This window comes from Anser anser (genome assembly GCF_964211835.1).
Source record: "Anser anser genome assembly, chromosome: 2".
In the NCBI taxonomy this organism is placed as follows: domain Eukaryota; kingdom Metazoa; phylum Chordata; class Aves; order Anseriformes; family Anatidae; genus Anser; species Anser anser.
Window position 1 is genome coordinate 4,420,897 of NC_139721.1, and position 18,874 is coordinate 4,439,770.

Here is an 18,874-nt window from a genome sequence, read left to right on the forward strand (position 1 = left end):
ACCCTGACTGTAATAAGACTTGCAAGCAGTCTCGCACCAAAGGAATAAAGAGACACGTCGGTGGGAAGAAATAATTTAAAAAGAGAGCTCTGTGAGGTGGGGGGAAAGCTCTGAGCATTGCCAGGAAAAAGAAGAAGAAATGCTTTGGTAATGGCATCTTCTGTTGCTGTTTCTCTGCAGTTCCAGGTTTTCTTGTTGTCAGAGCCACTGATGTACATTTCTGAGTTCAACTCTGGCTTCCTTATTGTCAAAATTCGAGTTCAGTGTTAAAATTCTGCTACTCGAGACTGTTGGCTACAGATGCAGCAGAAGATGCTAGTAGCATGTTACCCAGTATAGGCTCATGCTGAGAAGCCTCCCTTGGCAGGTGAATAAATGACAGTGGTGTGATGTGGATTGTGACAAATACCAGTCACACATTTGGTCGTAAGTGTATTTCAAGGAATGTTTTCTTCTGGAAGCTTTGTATGTCGTTTGTAGGTACAAAACATGTTTGTATAAGTGCAGGTGCCCTAGGTTTGTTAGGGGAGGTAAGTTTAAATAAACTTGCTGAGTATTTAAAGCAGATGATGATAACGGCAGACAGTTTCTATAAGAGTTTTCTGCACTGTCTAGAGCAGGCCTCCAGGGATGTCTTTGTTGTACAGATGAATTATTTGTAGTTTGGACATCAAAGTTCACTGGCTATGGTTGTCCCACAGAGCTTGAGAAAACGTCTTTTAGGGATATTGAAGCCAGTACATTGAGTTCCTTGCGAATAAGAATTTGTGCTTTATTCTACAGGAAGCCTGTGGGAGGGAATGGAGAGCAGATCTTGTGTGTAGACAGCATTACTGAGACCTAGTTCCTTGCCAGTTGCATTACCTTACTCTGTCAGGGTTTTAGTTGATGCAGTATCCAGAACCGTTCACAACAGCCCCTGGCATGGAGACAACAAAGGATAAATCTCTACGTGCTGTTGAGAGCTACTGGTGATGCCCACATGCCCATTACATGTTCTAGCCATGATCCAAATCGTGCTGGAGTTGTTACTTTTGATTAACAGCTTGGTTTTGACGTGTTTCTCTGTACATACACGTGGGAATTTGCAGCTTGCCGTTGGATGATAGTAGAGAAACCACTGAACCCAGATTGCTTTGTCCAATTTATTGCAAGATTGAAGAGAGGGAGGGGAAAGGAAAAATTCTTGCCTAATTTAGGCATTCGCTTTTCCAGGCTCGAGCAGCACTGATTGCTTGTGATTTTCAGAAGCTTAGTAGGTCAAATTGTGGATTCAAACTTAAATCACTGTCAAGAACTTTTTGAGGGATTAACATATTGCTCCTGAGGATGCCTTTTAATAGAATGCCTCTGAGAATGAGGCATTTGTGACTTCAGGTGGTGGCACTAGGTTACGTGGGACCTTTGACATTGGAGGATAGGTGATAATTAATCGTAGCACTTGGTATTCTGCTTTGGTTCAGCCTCAGGACCATCAGGATGTGGTCCTGAGGTTCAGGATGTGGTGCCAGGTCACCATCCCACAGATTGCTGCCTGAGGAGGGACTCGTTGATTTTTCTTTTGGCCTCTAATAGTCTTTACTGCTGGAGAGACACCATCACTGCTGCCACGTCCTGCTTAAAGGAAAGCCTGTGAACTTGTGAGCAGTTCTACAGCTCTGCAGTTTGCCAGCACCGAATTCGGTTGGTGTAAACCTTAGAAAGTTAAAAAGGCAAAAAGCAGAGAAAGATTGAGAGGAAGTGTGAACTTAAATGGCCAAAATGGGGAATTGGAATTCATGAGAGTTTTGTCCTTCTGCACTAACATGTTGACCACACAGACTTGGGGGTTACATTTGAATGCCTATTACACATTTACACACTGTCAAAAGCTGAGCAAGCTACCATGATAGCCACAGGGTGTATTTGAACCCGTAGCATGATACGTGTCAGAGGAAGCTTCGGTTTATAGGTGGGTGTTTCATGGAAAAGGAGCATGGTTTTCTAGGGTTAGCCCTGAAAAAATAAAGATGTTAGAAAAGTTGCTGTGGGGAGGCACTCCCAGAGGCCTTGCACTTTTCCTGAAGAATATCCAGAGTTTATACAGGAGAGTCCAAACTACATACAGCGTAGAAATATATATATTATTTTATATATATATATACTATACACACACACTCCTTGTCCCATGGCCTCTAGTAAAGAGGTGACGTTTCTTCTCTCAGGAGAAGGGACTTCCCTAATTGTGCTCCAAGTGATTTAAGGAGGAGAGCAACTTGCTCTCTCAAAGTCGATGTCATGTCTCTCACTTGCTTTTCCTGCTTTCTGCAGGAAAACTGACCTTTAGATTTTGGTCACGTTGTTTGGCTGAAGCGTGGCCCTCCCTTCCCTGCTATAGGTTTCAGAAGAATATTTTTCCCTTTGAGCACAGAGAACAATAGAGAGAGGAGAGCCAGAATTTAATTTTTAACTTATGTAACTGCAGTCTAGTGTACTTAGTTTAAACTGACTGCTTTCAAAAGCAGCCCCTATTTACACAGCCTTCAGACTCCTACAGCATATCACACTTCTACTACCGAGAATTGGACTCACGGAGGATTAACTGCAAATCATTTAATGTGAGACACTGCAAGACGAAAGGGCCTCGCTGGGGTTTCTGTTAGTACAGTTTTTATTTCCCTAGAGTAACAGCAGCACGCTCGTGACTCAAAATTTATTGCTGCTTCTACAAAGACAAAATACAACTCAAAGCATGTTAGCACAAGCACGAACAGCGCTGATGCTGTGTGTGCTAGAAGAGAGACCCCAGATGAAGAACAAAATCGCAGTGGCATTGAAATGGAAATGTACCAGTCTTCAGAGGGGATGTTATCTGTGTAAGCAGTTTGTCTGAAACTGGTCCTTTGAGAACACACAACCAGTCAGTACTTGAGAGGAGATAGAAATGTTTGCAAGCTGCAGTCTTAAATAGAATCCAAAATTCTGAGATCCTGCTGGAAAAAGAGAAAACAAACATCTCTCTTCATGGGAAGCTCCTGAATAAAAATAAATCTGTTGTGTAAAAACTGAGCAGTAAAGAACATCTTAAATTTTAAATTGAATCAAATTTATTCACTGGGAGGTAAGAAGAGAACAGGGAAGGTGGGGAGGGTTGTTTCCTTCAGGACTACACCCCGTCCCATCGCCTGATACAGAAGGGACACCGCACACTAGGTGTTTTAATGGACACCGATTAAACCTGCAATTTTTCATGCTGTCCTGGACGAAATACCTCTAGGAAGGAGACAGAAATCTGTGAACTATTTTTGAGGAAGTCAAAGCAAAGACGAAGCATTGCAGCGTTTCACACATGGTGCGGGCAGCCACAGAAGATGCTGTCTGTGCAAGGCAGATGGGTCAGATAGCTGCCACACAAACATTGCATTAAACGGGTGGAATTCTGCTTGGCTTTCTGAGCAAGGAATCTTGCTGTACAGTCCTTCAGGTGCTGCAGTCCACAAGATTTTCACTCATTTATATCCTGGGATGTTTGGGTGGTTACCTCATTCCCACAGGAAGCATCACAAGAAGTACACGAAGCTCTCGTTCTGCACTTTCATATTATTTTCCATCCATCTGGGTATTTCCACTCTAAAAAAAATAAGATTTACAAAAATTGATCAAGGTTTTACTCTTACGTAGCGCAAAGCATGTAGAAGCTGAATGAGCAGCCTCCACCCCTAAAAGCAGAGCTCCATGATCACAAATAGCCTGACAGCTCGCTGTAACTAAAAGATTTGGCACGTTACCCTGCAGTCTGGCGCGCATCCTGAGATACTTGCACTTCATGTCGAGCCTGCTGGCTTCCCTTTGCAGTGTGTGTGCACAGAAAATCAGGATCGAAGGATTGAAATACTCCATCAGGGCCACAGCACGTAAACGTTAACCTTCCAGCCCTGATCTCATGTGTAGCAGTACTTTAAAAGCAAATCAGTTAATTCATTGAGTTAAAATAATTTTTAAAAAGCCCTCTGAGGATACTTTGATTTTGGGGTCTTGGCAGAAGTTTGGAGCTGCCAGGAACTATCCTGATTTTTTTTTTATTTGCTTCTAGAAGAGCACATCTTCTGTATTTTAATAGAGAGTTTGGCCCCAAAGGGGAATCTGTCTGTAACCACAGTTAAGAAGCCTGTAGTGGTGGTGATGCCATGCTTAACTTAACTGACAGCTCTTAGTTGGCTTAGCAGAAGTTGTGGGACAGAAATTGTCACGCTGTTATCTTCTCAAGGTGACATTCTAAGTACAACAGCATAGTGAAATTTGTGGTTTTTATCCTGTAACTTCTTACACTGTAGCTGGCCATCTCTGAAGCAGCCCTCTGCAGAGGCATTTCCTTCTTTTGGGACATCTCCATGAATTTCTTCCCCATTTAAATTTAATTTCCAGCTTGAACCTTTCTGTTGTGGTTGTATTGACGGTATGTGGCATTGTTTTTAATTATATGAAATAAAGATGTATTTGCACGCTCCTTTTAGTGACTCCGCAGCAGATAGAACAGCGTTGTGCTGAGAAATTTAGAGCTCTTTCCTGTGATGTTTAGAAGAAATAACTCGCATAGTTTCCTTATCGTATTTGGTTTTGGTTTTTTTTTCTTCTGAAATTCCCACATAGTTGTGGTTTTAGTATTTGTCCTGTTCTGACACTGAGAATTGCAATTCAAGTATAATTGATGTGAACTGTTGCTAAAATAAGATTTTAATTTTTAGCCTGAGAAAATCCCACTGAGATGTTACAGTTCGGCATGTCTTGAGAACGCCAAGACATACATGTTCTTTTATTAGTGAGTGACCGGGAATTCTGGAAATAAAATAGATTTTGTTCCAGTTTGTCAACATATGCATCCTGTCTGAAAAGTCTTCTTAAAGTTTCCAAAGATTTCAGATAGTAGACTATTTATTGGGGGGGAAAGCCATTTACTTTTCCAGGGCTTTGATTTTCTGCAAGATTTTGATAAAATCCTACCAGGAATATATATCTGTAATGGATACAAAAGTAAGTAGAAAAGACGTTGCCCAGACTTTTTAGTCTGGTAAAGTTGCTGCTTTCACCAAAAAATAAAAATAAAAAAAAATGAAGTTTGTGTGTTTAGGCAGTCCCATAATATGACGAGTATGAAACACATTTGAGGATGACTTGTCATCATGGCCAGTCACTGTGCTAAAAAAATATCCTCGCAAGTGACAAACTTTTTCAGAAAAATCTGAAATCGTAAATCACCCATTTCCCAAAGGCTTCATTCTCTGAAATGAAGAGACAACACAAGAGTTTAAGCAGGGTGCTTCTAGGCATGGCTTACTAAGACGTCTTGCTTGTTACATTCAGTCTGGGAGACTTCACAGCCAAAATGATAGCTTGAGGATTTTTCCCCTGACGTGTTATATATACACCTGGGAGCACCGCTTGTGCTCCAACAAGTTGGAGAAATGCATAAAAATAAACGCATAAAGCATGGAGCAGGTGAATTTTGGTGTGAGGCTTACTTGGTGCATGAAACATGTCTGGAAGAGCTCAGTATGAAAAATTCAGCCACACGTTGCGATGTAATGCCAGCATCGGGGGCTAAAATTAAAGGTCTTGCCACTTAGAAGAGTTCCTGTTAAGTTATATTTAAAAGTAAAAGGAGAGCTTGATCTTAGCTGTCACCTTTACTATAAAATTGTTTGTCCTCTGAAATTTCCATAGCTATACAAATGAATAAATCAGAATATTGTTTACTGATTGTTAGGAAATATAGCTGTGCCTCCTGTTAGTCATTAGGCATAGAAGTATGTTGAATATTTCTCTCTTGTTCCTTGTGTACCTAACTCCTGGGGGTTTGGTGGGGTAGAGGGAGAAGAGCGTTTGGAGAAGAGTGGTTAAAAGTGCTTGTGTTTAGGCAGCAGTAAAGGTTTTCAGTCTTTCCATCCATAATGTGAACGTGCAGATTGCTAAGATGCCGATGTGTTGTGTAGTGGTACAAACTGCTCACGGACCCATTGCTACTTGGTATCTTCATTTTCAGGTTCTTGGAGATGCCTGGGCAACATCAATGCCCTCCACGGCTTCGATTGCATAGGGCTAGTCCAACACAACTTCGTTGAGTTAATTTTAATATTTTCTGTGTATTTACACCCTTCCCGTGCAACAGTTCTTAGACTGCAGCTAGGTGTTTGTGTGAGGTTCATGTGTGCAATGTCCTGAAGTTCGCTTGCACGCCGTACATTTGCTGCTGGTGGTGCCTTGGGTTGTAGGACGTTGTCAGTAGGACAAGGAGGGGACAAGACTTAATTGTGTCGGTAAATGTAACTTTTCGTTCTTCTGCTCCTTTTAATATTGGAAAGAAAGGTGTTACTTGGTCTGGTGTGCATATTGTGCTTCTGAATCATCTAAAATGCTAAATATTTCATTATGTTTGGAGTCTGGCATTTCTGGAGTGGTACATTGCTGAAAATGCAAGGACCATGGAAGACCCCCTTAATAAAGTAGCCTTCAGCCATTTCCAAAGACTTCGGGCACTTCTCTGGCTAGAAATGAAAGTGATAAATTGTTAACATCAGTGTGATAGAAATTCAGTCATGTACTTAAATAATATTTAGCTAAAAAATACCATGAGAATCACAGTCACTTGATATCTACTGCCATGTCTGACATATCCGTATCGAATGAGATTTCCATCAGAAAAAAATTCATCATCACCACAAAGGAAATAAACTGGAGATTCCTCCATGTAGGTTTCACTATAAAATTGTCGCAAATTTTCAGAGAAACGTTGAGCAAGTTGCTCAATTTTGTCTGTGTCGGTTCTTCACGTTCAAGAAGGGGTTAAATATTTCCCCGTCTAATTTTGTTTGTCTATTTTTAATCTGCAAGTTCTTTCAGGCAGCGACTGTCTCTGACTGTGCCTTGCTCCATCTGTGAAGGACTGAATGAAAACCCAAAGAATAAGCCCTTGATGAAGGCTGCCGGCACAATATGAATGTTTTAATGATAAAAGAGCAATGGTAGCATATTGATCTGCCTGCCCTGATGGCTTTTAGGGTCATTTAGTGGGATATGGGAATTGGAATTATTCTTTAGTGCTTTTAGAAAGAAGGAAGGAAAGGGATCTTGAGTAGCTTTCAACAGGAAGGTATATTTGTCCCCCAAAACTGACCCTGAAAGAACACGTTCATGGAGTGAGTGTAGCTGCCGTCCATATTCACGTGCCTGCATTCCTCTCAGTAAAATAACTTCATTCTGCGTCTACGTAAATGTAATGTATACGTGCATTCAGACTTAAGAAAGAGGCTGTATTTGCACAGACGTAGGTGTGCATTTTAATGAACTCCTGAATTTAATGAGCTCCTCATCCAGTCTCGTAGGCCAGTGTGTTGGGGACAAAATTCTTTGTTTTTCTGTGCCGGAAAGGCACTCAGATCTTGCTGCAGATCAGCTCTTCCTTTATCTTTTCACGTGTTTCCTGTTGTCCTCAGAGAATAAGTATAACTTACCTGGATTTGGGGGGGAGGTGAGGGAAAGGGACAATTTCTGTGACAAAAAATTGGGGCGGTCCTATTATGACTTGGTAAAACAATCATGTCCCATGTTTCTTAAAGCAGATAAAGTAGAAATTCATTTGTTTGTCGCTTGTGTCTGGAGACCAGTGCATCTGGGCGCCTTTATTAGATCTCTGTACCCAAAAGCAGTGTTTAAAGAGCTCCAGTAATTGGCCCCGTTCGCAGGCTTGGCGAGGCAGCCAAGTACATATAAGCCTTCCCGAGCAGGAAACAGGAATTAATGCGCAGCGCTCCTCATCCTGTGGCTGAAATTGTGCTGTTAGGAGGAAAACAAGTCAAAAACCCGACGTTTGCCTTTGCGAAAATGAAAATGCAGGTTTTCCAGTGTTGTGCTGGGGAAACGGTACTATCACTATTTACAAAAAGCCCGTTTTACACGTGTGCTGAGAAGCAGTCTAGAAGCCCGCCGGGCGTTTTGGTAGCTGTCGGTACAGGAGCACGTAGCCGCAGCAGTGTAGGGAGGGGAATTAAATGACATCTGTATCTGTCAGCGAAACGTTTTCAACAGTATTTGCCTGTTTTTAAGATGGTTTTAAGCCTAAGATGCGTGAATCTGTAAGCAGAGCAATGAAATTGTGAATTTTCCTTGCAGAAACCCGACGTGCGGCTCTCCCGGGGCAGCATCGACCGCGAGGACGGAGGTCTCCAGGGCCCAGTAAGTATGTGTGGGATCTTCTCGTCTCCCAGCCCTCTTTGCAGTTTCCTGGTAGTACACGCTGTACAGTCGTGATTGTGGGAGATGACTGAAAGTTTTTGCTAAATGTTTCCACTGTTATTACACGCTTCTACAGCTTTCCAAGAAGCTCAGCTTCTGTGGGAACAGCAGCCGTGGCAGAGCTGTTTGTGCAGCAGTTGGGAGGATTTGGGGCTTGTTTTCTTGCCCCTCGAAGCTGCTGTCGAAACAAATGCTTCTGCAAATATGTTGCAATTATTTTTAAAAGCTTGTGCGGTGTCTAATTGGGCCTTTCGTTTAAAAATGTCGATGGTTTTCTGAAACTTCTATCAACAGGAAGCAGGGGTAAAATAACTTCAGCAGTTGTTTAAATATCTGAAGGGTTTTCTTACAAGGAATGTAAATGTTACTGTTGTATTACCCAGGAATCTGTTTAGGGTAACTGATCCGCTCTGAAACAAATGGAATAAACCCCACAGCCGTTCATTTATTGTCAGACAGCAGCTGCAGCTGCGGTATTCTTCTTTACTGGCTTCACTGGCGTCTGTTTAACTAAAAACATCTCCCCGATCGTTGAATTGCCATCGGAATCTCTGAATCACGCAGATAGGAGAGGGGGGTCAGGCCAGGGACCGTTACGGATAGAAACCTGGTGCTTCAGCCATTGCTTGTCTCCAGGGATCACCTTTAAAGCATTTCTTCGAAGGTAGTATTTTAAATTCACTTCCTTCGATCATTTGGGATGCAATTCCAAAGTCGTAGTGTGGCTTCTGTAATTTCTTCACTACCTGTGAGTGCAGGGGCTCTTCCTGCATTTGCAGCCAAAGCACAGTCACAGATGAGTGTATTAACGGCACGCTGCAGCATGGTCTCCAGAGATAGCTGTTCGTATTTGGAAGCTGCTAAGAATTTTTCTGTGAACCTGAAGACTATTAATGATCGTTTTGTCTTGCTGTCGTTGCATCTTTCTATTTACTTACTTACTCTTAAGTGGAAGTATTACTGTGTTTTGTGCTACTCGTGAAGGTGCTGCAAGAAATTAGCAGGAGATTTTGAAGTCACATCAGAGGTCTGATTAAACTCCGTGCCTCTGACAGCCACCTAAAAGCGCAGCTCATTTTGGCAGGCTGGTTTTTCTGACTGTGATTTCAACACGACTGCCTAGGGTTAGAAGGAAAAATCCAACACCCCGATCCCAAACTGCTTGTAGGGGACGTTCCAGGTTCCCAGGTGAGGGAGGACAACTTCACACCCCACTTGAAAGAGTGGGAAGAAAAATGAGAGCGTTGCCAAAGTGGGTTTTACAGGAGACTCTTAATTCAGTTCCAGAGTTTGATTTTGCATTCTTAGAGTTCTCGATACATTTAAAATGTGACTCTGACTTCATTTGCAGTGGGAAATGTCTGATGCTTCTCTGAGTCAATCTCAGTTTCTCATCGGGAGGATGAGAAATAAGTAGTCATTTGTAGGAGAGCTCAGGTTAAACAACTGCCCAGCATTACACAGAGATTTCTGTGGCAGTGGCAAGGGTAGGATCCCGATCGCCGAGGTGTCATTGAAGTCGTCCCACCAAATGAGTTTTTGTTAGGTTAGTCATGGTGGTAGTTGGAACGGGCGTGCGCTTGGCTGGATGACTTCACTCACATTTCTTTCAACACATATTTTTAATAATTTTCTGGAAGGAAAAATGCACGAACTCTTTCAGTGAACTAAGCCTCCTTTCCCTCTCCCCCCCACCTCTTCCCCCCAGGGTTCTCAGATTTGAAATAGCAGAGTTCACAAAGTCAGTGACGCAGCTGATGGCGATGGGGCTGGCAGAGAGCAGATGGATTTGTGTGTGAGATGATCGGCCGATGGGTTTCAGAGAGACGTGGTAACAGCAGGAGAGTGTCAGGACGTTGGAGCTTTGATTCCTCCTCCTGCTAGAATATCATCTATGGAACTTGTGAGAACTGCTTGGCGTCTCTCTTAGGAGTTCTCCCCACGCGATATATTTTTGTGTGACCCTACATCCTGAACGTTTTGCTTCTGGCCACAGTTTTCCACAGCAAACTGCTAGAAATGAGCTAGAAGTAGAGTTAGCGTGGGAATTTTCAGTTCTTGCAGTTAAAATTGGGAAAAGTTTTGAGCAGCTCAAAAGAGGCCTCAGGAAGCGCTGGGCAGCCCTAACCACAGAAGCCTTGTCAGACCTGCCTGCAGTTTTAAAACCCTAACATTAATTTCTGAAAATGCCAGGCCAAAGCTTTGAATAAATGCTGAACTGAAATGGTGAGTGTCCTTCAGGTTCGTTAACGGGACGATGATCCCGTTGGCAAGATGGGAGCTTCTCAGGTCCATTTAGAGGATCTCCTGCAGACCTGCATGCTGTTGGGCAAGGAAGGTGCTTGGTTTGTCACAGTCGTAGTTGTGTTAGTGAAGAAAGGAGGCAGCTATGAAGTTAGAAGCTGAGGAACAGTGAGTGTACTGCTGCTGTCCCTATTACCTGGGTGTGTTTCTGAAAACAGACAATGTGAGAGATTCAAAAACCGTGCTTAAAAGATCAGAAAAGGAAGTGAATTAACATTTTAAGGCAGCGCTTTGTGATAGCATTATCCGGAGCTGAAGTCGAACTGAAGCAGCTACTGTGCTTTCACACCATTAAAAGGGAGCTCAGGGATTCCTTATTGCCATTTTTAGCATGTTGAAAAAGCAGCTTCCTTAGGTTTGATGCAAAGAGCTATTCTGGCTTTGCAGAAAGCGGTCTTTATTTTATAAACGAATGCCTTCTTGAAATGTTTTATTACTGGGCATATTAAACTCTAACTGCCTTCAGTGTTTTATTTTGCAATGGAAACTCCTTTACACGGATACACTTGCATAAAATTAGTCTGTTTTGATTGTAACATTTTCGTGTGTTTTTTAATGTGACAAGTTTTGCATAAAGTATTAATTTGGTTGTGACCAAACAGATTTTCATCTTTCTTGGCCTGAAGGTTGTATAAACATAATTACCAAGGAAATTCACTTGAATCTATCATTAAATACTTCCAAATGAATAAGCAAATTGACCTTGATTAAGAGCTTCACAGCTCAGAAGCTCTGTTACCTTTATTGATGCTATTCCCCAGTGCAGAAATAGTCCTCTAAGCGCTGCACTGCAATTCCTTCATCAGCACCATGACTTCTACAGTTTGATCCCTGAATGGAGAGCAAAAGATATTGTAAATATGCCACCACATTTGGTTAATAGTGAGGGATAAACTGTCATGTACAGGGCAGGGCTGTTGTGAACACTACAACATAAATGAAAATAACTTTCCTTGCTGTATAAATAATGTAATTAAGAGATTATGGTGAATATGAATATGGAAGGGTTTTAACTGCTGGGAAATGGGCTGAGAACTGGCTATTTCCAGTTGGTTGAGATTCTGCTCGTGAAATCGTGAGCACTGTACTAACTACTATAAATGTGTATTTTATTTTATAGGCTGGTAACCAGCACATATATCAGCCGGTGGGGAAACCAGGTAAGCAGTAAAATCATACAATGTCCCCTTGAATCCCGGATTACAAGTCTTGTAGCAGCAGCAGTGAACAAAGACGCTTTCCAGTATTTCCATACAAGGCTGGATTCGATTCCAGATAACCACACACGGAGATGTTTCGGTGCAGTCAGTGCTTAAATTCCCAGAGACGTAGTCAACAAATCCAAGAAGGTGTTTCAACAGCTGGGAAGCCTAGAGGAAGCTGAATCACTGTGTAGGACTCCACTGCGTGTGGAGTTCAGACATGTAAAGCACAGGTAGACGACTAAATTTAGGTTTCTCTGTCTTCAAGTGAGTCATGCCCAGGACTTCTGCCAGGAAGAGGCCTGATTTCCCAGACACACAGCATGCGGGGCACTCAGCTGGGGTACTGGTAGAGGTGGTAAGCACCTCTCAGCTCTGGGTTAGGTGCCCTGAGTGAGTAGGAGGGTTCCCTACAGGGGGATTTTCGATGTACCTTACTAAAATGTCCGTGTCCTCTTCATTACAGGGAGACTTGATGAATTCCACAACCTTTTTTTGTCTCTGCTTTTCTTGAATAGAAACACAGATTAACGTGTAACCCACGCAAACAGTGGATTTTCTGTAAGACGTTACGACGTACAGCTCCTCTGGCAGTAGAATAAAGCAGGAGTAGCCTCTGTAATGTTGACAGACCAGAATTATGCAGGTACATCTGATGCGCTGGTCCTCTAAAATGCAGATTTTCTTCACCAGATCACACAGCTCCGCCAAAGAAACCTCCCCGGCCCGGAGCCCCCGGCCATTTGGGCAGCCTCGCAAGCCTCAACAGCCCTGTGGACAGCTACAACGAAGGCGTGAAGGTACAGTGTTTCGGTATCACACGAAAATTAAACTAGCACACGTTTCAGAAAATGAAACGTTGCCCCTCAGAGACAGTTAGCTGTTCCTGAAGGAGAGACCATGGAAAGCAAAAGTGACTAAACTTCCCAAGTAGATGTTGTCACGCGCTGGCAGCTCTCCAGGGAGTTAACTGGTTGGTTCGTATCCTCCAGGACTGATTCAGCACGTTCCTCACCTAGAACCTTTCCCAGGTGAGCTTATTTCTGGTCTGAGGGGTGTATGATCTCTCTCACACGGACCCAGCCTTCCTGCTCAGGAGTTCTGCTGAGCAGGAAGGAGCTCAGCACACCCAGGATCCAGCCCCAGTTACTCAGGTATTACCACGGTGTCCGGGCCCTCAGTCACATGGAGGGGAAATGCGTCTGAGCTGTGGTGCTCCCAAAAGCTCTTGTTGCAGCACCACGATTCCCAAAACCCTGCTGGCTCTGGGGAGCAAGGAAGGAGAGGAAATGGTGTGGTCAGGACTTTCTGACCTGTGACTGAGATATTTTTGCATTTGTTGTCTCATCTCCAGTAAATAGGCAATAAAACCAGGAATGAAACTTTGTGGAGTTGTCTAGCAGAGAGGTGCTGCAGGGCTGTGTGAAACTGTGCCCTGTTTCCTCTTGCAGCTGGAGTAAGTGGAACCGGTCCGTAAGAGTGTCAGTGACTTCTAAAATCACGTCTCCAGGTTTTTTTTTTTCCCTGCCTTTGGGACTCGTTTACCTTTCTAATCAGAAACAAATGACCCCGGGGCCTCCCGAGGGGAACCAGTGGAGCTATTTCTGCTATTAGCAATTTTCAGGAGTTAGGTATAATACTGACTGCGGCTCTTCCATCAGCACTACTCTACCAGAAATGATGCAGACACACCGCAGGTTACTTTCCAACCTCTGTGGCTAGACAAATACCCTCCCAAAGGTCTGACCGCGGCGTTACTGACCAGAGCGTGCAGGCAGGACCCCTTCTGCTGCTGCTGCCCCTCTGTCAGCGGCTGCCACCAGTATTTGCACTCCAGCCGTTCCCTGAGAAGAGAGCAATGCGTCAGCGTTAGAGTGCAGGCTCCTGTAAATATGCTGGGGCCATCCCTGCTGCACTACGACAGCCAGTGTTAGTAGTGCAGTTCCTCACGGAAGGAGAACCTCGTGCTAATCAGAGCCCTGCCGAGCCTAGAGTAGAAAATCGGAATCCGTATTACGGTAGGCACAGATGTAGCTGATGCTGATTTTGAGAAAATTCAGGAAAAAATGCAGTTCCTCTGACCATGAGGTTCAAAACTGGCCCCCAAAGCAACGTGTTTGGCACAAATCGATCTTTCAGCCCCTGCCTGTCTCACTCTTGCTCACTTTTGTTCTGAGATTATCTGAATATTTAAGAATCGGCATAAATTGACAGCGCTGGCGAGTTCGAGTGGGATTATTTATTATCGACTGGTGCCAGTGCTTTTCAAGCCGCCAAGCCTCAGAAAACGTAAAAAAGCAGGAACAGATGTGTTGCTGAATTTGGCTTCTCTAAAATTTCCTTTCTAACTACTGATACTGGAACACAAAGAATGTTTTCTGAAATACAGCCTTTTCACAACAAACAAACCTGAGCAGCCAAAAACATCAGTACGGAGAAGATTTATGTACTAAGTAACTCCTTCAGTGGAAAAGAAGCACTGGTTTTGTTCTTTTTCCTGTTAGTAATTTCTTGAAATGGGATTGTCATATTCCCTTTCAAGAAAGGAGCTCATTATTTTGCAATAGGTTGTGACTTTATGTCTGCAGCCCTCCGCTGAAGATGCTTTGGGGGTTTGTTTCAGACTCCATTTCCTGTGCACCCACCGGACTCCCATTTCATCCTCCCTTTTCTGCAGGATACAAATGGAGGGGATTAGAACTGCTTACCGCGGGGGACCTGTAGGGCAGCGGGCACCAAGAAATAGTTCTCCGTTACCGAGGCAAAGTCAGCCAGTCCACAGAAAGAAATCCCTGACTTGTTGAAGCTCGCAGAGCAATAATGTTGATGTTAGCTATAAAAACAAAAAAAAAAGAGAGAATGATGATTAGTAAGAACTGCAGATGTCCATTTTCTGAAATCATGTGTCCTATGGCCATAGGAATTCAGTGGGTTGGGGAGAATGCATTTGGAGCGGGCTCTTGGTAGTTCCTAACCCCAGCTGTGGCTGCCATCGTGAACAGGAGCCGCGCAGTTACCTGACTGCGCGTTTCCCATCATGACTTTTATTTTAAAAAAAAAGAGCAAGGTGAAAGCAACGTTTCCTACACCTGCTGGGTAGCGGATGGCTTGTGTTACAAAGGAGCAGGGTTTCCCAGGAAGCGCCCCCCCCCTTGCTGCAGAGGCCCTTTCACTCCACTCCCCACTTCGCTATTTGCCAGGCTGCCTCGCTCCTGTCGAGCTTTGCATGATCTCTTCCCCATGTGTTGAGTAAAAAGTCGGCATGGGCGCATGGCGAGCACTTCCCCCTCCTCGCGGGTGCACGGCAGGTTGTCAGCACCACGGGGCTTCCCTAACAGAGGGGCCACGAGCTAACCCGAACGACTGCCGGGACCGTTCAGGATGCGTTTTTGTTGCAGGCTTTTTAACTGGTCTCTTATCGCTACACATGTTTTGGTTTGGGTTTGTTTTTTTTTTTTGTTGGTTTGTTTGTTTGTTTGTTTTTCCTGCTGAGTTTATTAATAATTGTTTTTCTTTTTTTCCCTTCTTTTGGTAAATTTCTTTAACCTTCCCCCACATTCTGCTCAACAATAGCCATGGAGGGTAAGCAGTGCGTGAGCGTGTGTACGTGCCCTGTTCCCAAATGTCTTTGCATGCGACTTTGCAAGAGGACTGTTGTAACTTCTCGATCGCTTAATCCAATTAGAATCACGGCCTTTCCCTGCTGATTGAAGTAATTACCGTGTTCTTTTTCCTCAAGTATTCTCTGATCGATGCGCCAGCCCCAATCTCCGTAACAGCTGTCAATAACCAATTAGCGAAATGCAAAAAACTTGCAAGCCCGATGCTCTAAATCCTGCGCTCCTTCCTTAGACAAATCCTCGCCCAAGTGTTTTGTCCTTTCAGCGGTGTGAATGCTTCCAGTGAAGCGTCTCTTGTAGCTGGGACCGGCTGGAAGCGATGTGGGGGGGCCGGGAGCTGATCCCAGAGCTGCAGGGAGGACAACCACCGTGGCACCAGGAGGAAGGAGGCGTTTCCCAACCCTCCTCTCCCCCAGGGGGTTGTACCCAGAGCTGCGGGGAACTGGGGTGTCTGCAGCTGTACAGGACTTGGAACCTGTTGGATTTTCCCTCATCTGTAGGAAACGAGCTGATGAACACATTTGGGGTGTCCCACCTCTGCTGGTGACACTGGTTTTGTTAATTTGCTGTGAAAAAAGAGGACTTTGTGGAACAAGGGACCCGATACCCCGTTGTTGTAAAGGGACTTTGTCCATCAGTAGCGAAGCACTTAGACGTGCCAGGTACTCCGTGCTCCTCGTTCCTCACCTTATTTTTTTTGTTGTTGTGGGAGTTAGACTGGGAGCTCTTCAGAGACTTTTTGGTAAAATCCCTCAGTGTCGTTTCACAGATCAGGTTTAGTCAGAAATGAAGGAAACTTCCTTCAGCCCCAAGGACGAGCGTGTTCAGCAGGGACAGGGTGGCTGTTGCGAACACGAGCCCGGAGGTTGGGAGGTTGCTGAGCCCCATCTGCTGGGGACAGGAGGTTCAACAACCCCTCTCTGCTTCCAGATTCAGCCGCAGGAAATCAGCCCTCCTCCCACGGCCAACCTGGACCGCTCCAACGACAAAGTCTATGAGAATGTAACCGGGCTGGTGAAAGCAGTCATCGAAATGTCCAGTAAAATACAGCCAGCTCCGCCAGAGGAGTACGTGCCCATGGTGAAGGTGAGGAGGAACTTCGGAGATCAGGGTTTTATTTCGCTCCTGAATGACAGAATTCGTGGTACAAGCGATGGGAGAGGAAACTTTCTGGAAAGTCGGAAGTAGAAAAGCTTTTTGTGGTCGTGCGGGGTAACGTGCAGGCAGTGCTGGAGCTTTGTCTGGTTATGTCCGTGGTGTACATGAGAGGGGTGACGGAATCAAAGCAAGGGTCCGTGTCCCGTGTCTGTTCTACTTCCTTATTTACTTACTTTTCTCCTTAGGAGGTCGGTTTGGCGCTGAGAACCTTGCTGGCAACGGTAGATGAGACCCTGCCAGTGCTTCCTGCAAGCACCCACAGAGAGGTGGGTACAGCTCTGCTCGTGTGCTGCTCGGTCCCTGTCTTCCAAGTTACCCTCAGCTACTGGATGTGTTTTGGCTCTCTCTTCTTTGCACGCACGCATTTGGATTTAGTAAGCGCTGTGAGCTCTCAGATTTCTTCATGAAATCAAGTTTATTAGAACCTAAGCGCTGTGTGGATGTAGGTTTTTAAAAGTGAAGATGCTCACACTGGATGAAGGAGCATACAGCACGCACGCGTGCACAGTTTAAGTAAAAATTGTCAGCAGGGCTTACACCAAATCAGAACCGGAGTGCAGGGAGACCATCTGGGTGCTAATTCTTGGTACAGATTGAATCTTTGATTGAACACAGCTTGTGCACAAAGTCATTAAACAGGTAATTGAGCATAGCTTGGTGCAGCTGGGAGCTTTTGATGAGAAAATATCCCTTAGTAGCCTCGTTTGGGATGAGGAATGACTGAGATCTTTCGGTGAAGTTGAGGAGAGTCAGGAATAAAACCATTTTCCTCCAAAACCTTGAGCGTGATAGTGAGAAAGCCAGAGAATCGTTACGTGCCGTCTTAGAGAATCATCCTGTGTAGCAATTTCACCTGCTCCACGCGGTGGCTCCAGCTCCAAGGGGAAACCTCGGGCAGGGGCTGGTGGGGTTTCCCCGGGGGGATGCCCTCACTCAGGGAGAGGTTGCTCTGTCCTGAGTGATTTCTACCGATTTAAGCAGCTGACTGAGTCTTGTTGTTGCAGATTGAGATGGCCCAGAAGCTGCTGAACTCGGACCTGGCCGAGCTCATTAACAAGATGAAGCTGGCCCAGCAGTACGTCATGACCAGCCTGCAGCAGGAGTACAAAAAGCAGATGCTGACGGCCGCTCACGCTCTGGCCGTGGATGCCAAAAACTTGCTGGATGTCATTGATCAAGCCAGACTGAAAATGATCAGCCAGTCCAGACCGCACTAAGTACTGAGGGAAGAGTTTCAGCAGTCTGAAAGAATTCTGCTTGCGAAAGGATGATGTTCCACCTTCCACCAGCAGCGAGGATTAACCCGGTGCAGTCCTGGCTTTCCAGCGACTCTTGCTTCAGCTGACTGACAGCTGTCGGTTCTCTCCCGCGACAAAAGTTTAACCCAGTTTTTCAAAGCCAAGCTGGTCTGGGATTGAAGAAGCGGCGTCGGCAGCAGCCGAAGTCTGTACAGAGGCCCTTGGGAAATCGCGGCTTCAGGGCGCGATTCGGTTTTGCTCCCATCGCATCGGCCACGCTTAGCCCCGAGCTGCCGCAGAGTCTCGGAGCCAGAACTGTTCGAGCAGCAGAGCGGAGAAAGATATTGTGAAGAAGAATTCTGGGAAACCTCAGGGCTGAGAATTCTTGCCCACAGTATATGAACTATCCAGACTGGAATTTTTTTTTATTAGAACACTTACGTCGCAATATGCTAATCACAATTTACAGAGAAAGAAAATAAAAAGCTATATTTTCAAGACGTCGGTCATTTCAAGACGAACTAAAAGCCCTCTTCATCTTCCTGCCTTTTACTTTTACGTGAACGTGTGATGCATTTGGTTGGAACTAGCTGTAGGACACAACTGAAAACTCTCGTCTTTCTCACCAGAATAACGTGCCAGTTCTTTTTTGTAGCAACGTTGTTTTCCTTGGAAGCAAAAATGCTGCTTTGTACCAGAGCAATTCAGAGCTGCATTTAGAGGAGTTCTGTAACCATTCATGCCCCCCATTTTTATATAATTTATAAAGACAGATTAAAGCCATGTTGAATATTTTAAACCCACTGTAGTTAACTAACCCATCCTTTTGTCTATCTTGCCTGGGAGGAGTTACAGTAGAGCAGTGTAATTAGATTTTCCTTGGTTTTTTTCCAGTTATGCCATCTGTTCTGTTAAAATAAAAACCACACTCCCTTTTTGCTGTTGAGGGATATAAATTATTCTCAGGAAGAATATAATGAACTGTACAGTTACTTTGACCTATTAAAAAGGTGTTACCAGTGAAAGGCTGGCTCTCTTTTTTTTTTTGTCTGTGTGTGTTTTACAGCAGCCCTTCCACATTCTG

General features: G+C 44.5%; 1 protein-coding gene and 1 long non-coding RNA gene across 15 annotated transcripts in view; one reads left to right on the top strand and one right to left on the bottom strand.

Annotated features, from left to right (window-relative positions):
- Positions 1-18,815, top strand: part of PTK2 (protein tyrosine kinase 2) — a 205,140-nt gene extending 186,325 nt beyond the window's left edge. For 12 of the 14 annotated variants that reach the window (XM_083827396.1, XM_083827393.1, XM_083827395.1 and 9 more), the window contains 6 exons: positions 8,146-8,208; positions 11,693-11,732; positions 12,468-12,574; positions 16,325-16,480; positions 16,738-16,818; positions 17,557-18,815. In XM_083827396.1, the coding sequence (XP_083683522.1) occupies positions 8,146-8,208; positions 11,693-11,732; positions 12,468-12,574; positions 16,325-16,480; positions 16,738-16,818; positions 17,557-17,769 (660 nt within the window). In that variant the 3' untranslated portion in view covers positions 17,770-18,815. Of the gene's footprint in view, positions 1-783; positions 7,810-7,832; positions 7,897-8,145; positions 8,209-11,692; positions 11,733-12,467; positions 12,575-16,324; positions 16,481-16,737; positions 16,819-17,556 lie in introns of those variants that run through there. The other 2 variants (XR_014580939.1, XM_083827385.1) reach the window with 2 other exon arrangements.
- On the bottom strand, positions 3,296-16,318 carry LOC310895767. The gene is made up of 3 exons (XR_014580940.1): positions 13,537-16,318; positions 11,312-11,403; positions 3,296-3,609 (listed from the first exon to the last, which is right to left on the bottom strand). It is a non-coding gene; the product is annotated as an uncharacterized lncRNA (long non-coding RNA).
- Positions 18,816-18,874: the final 59 nt, after the last annotated feature.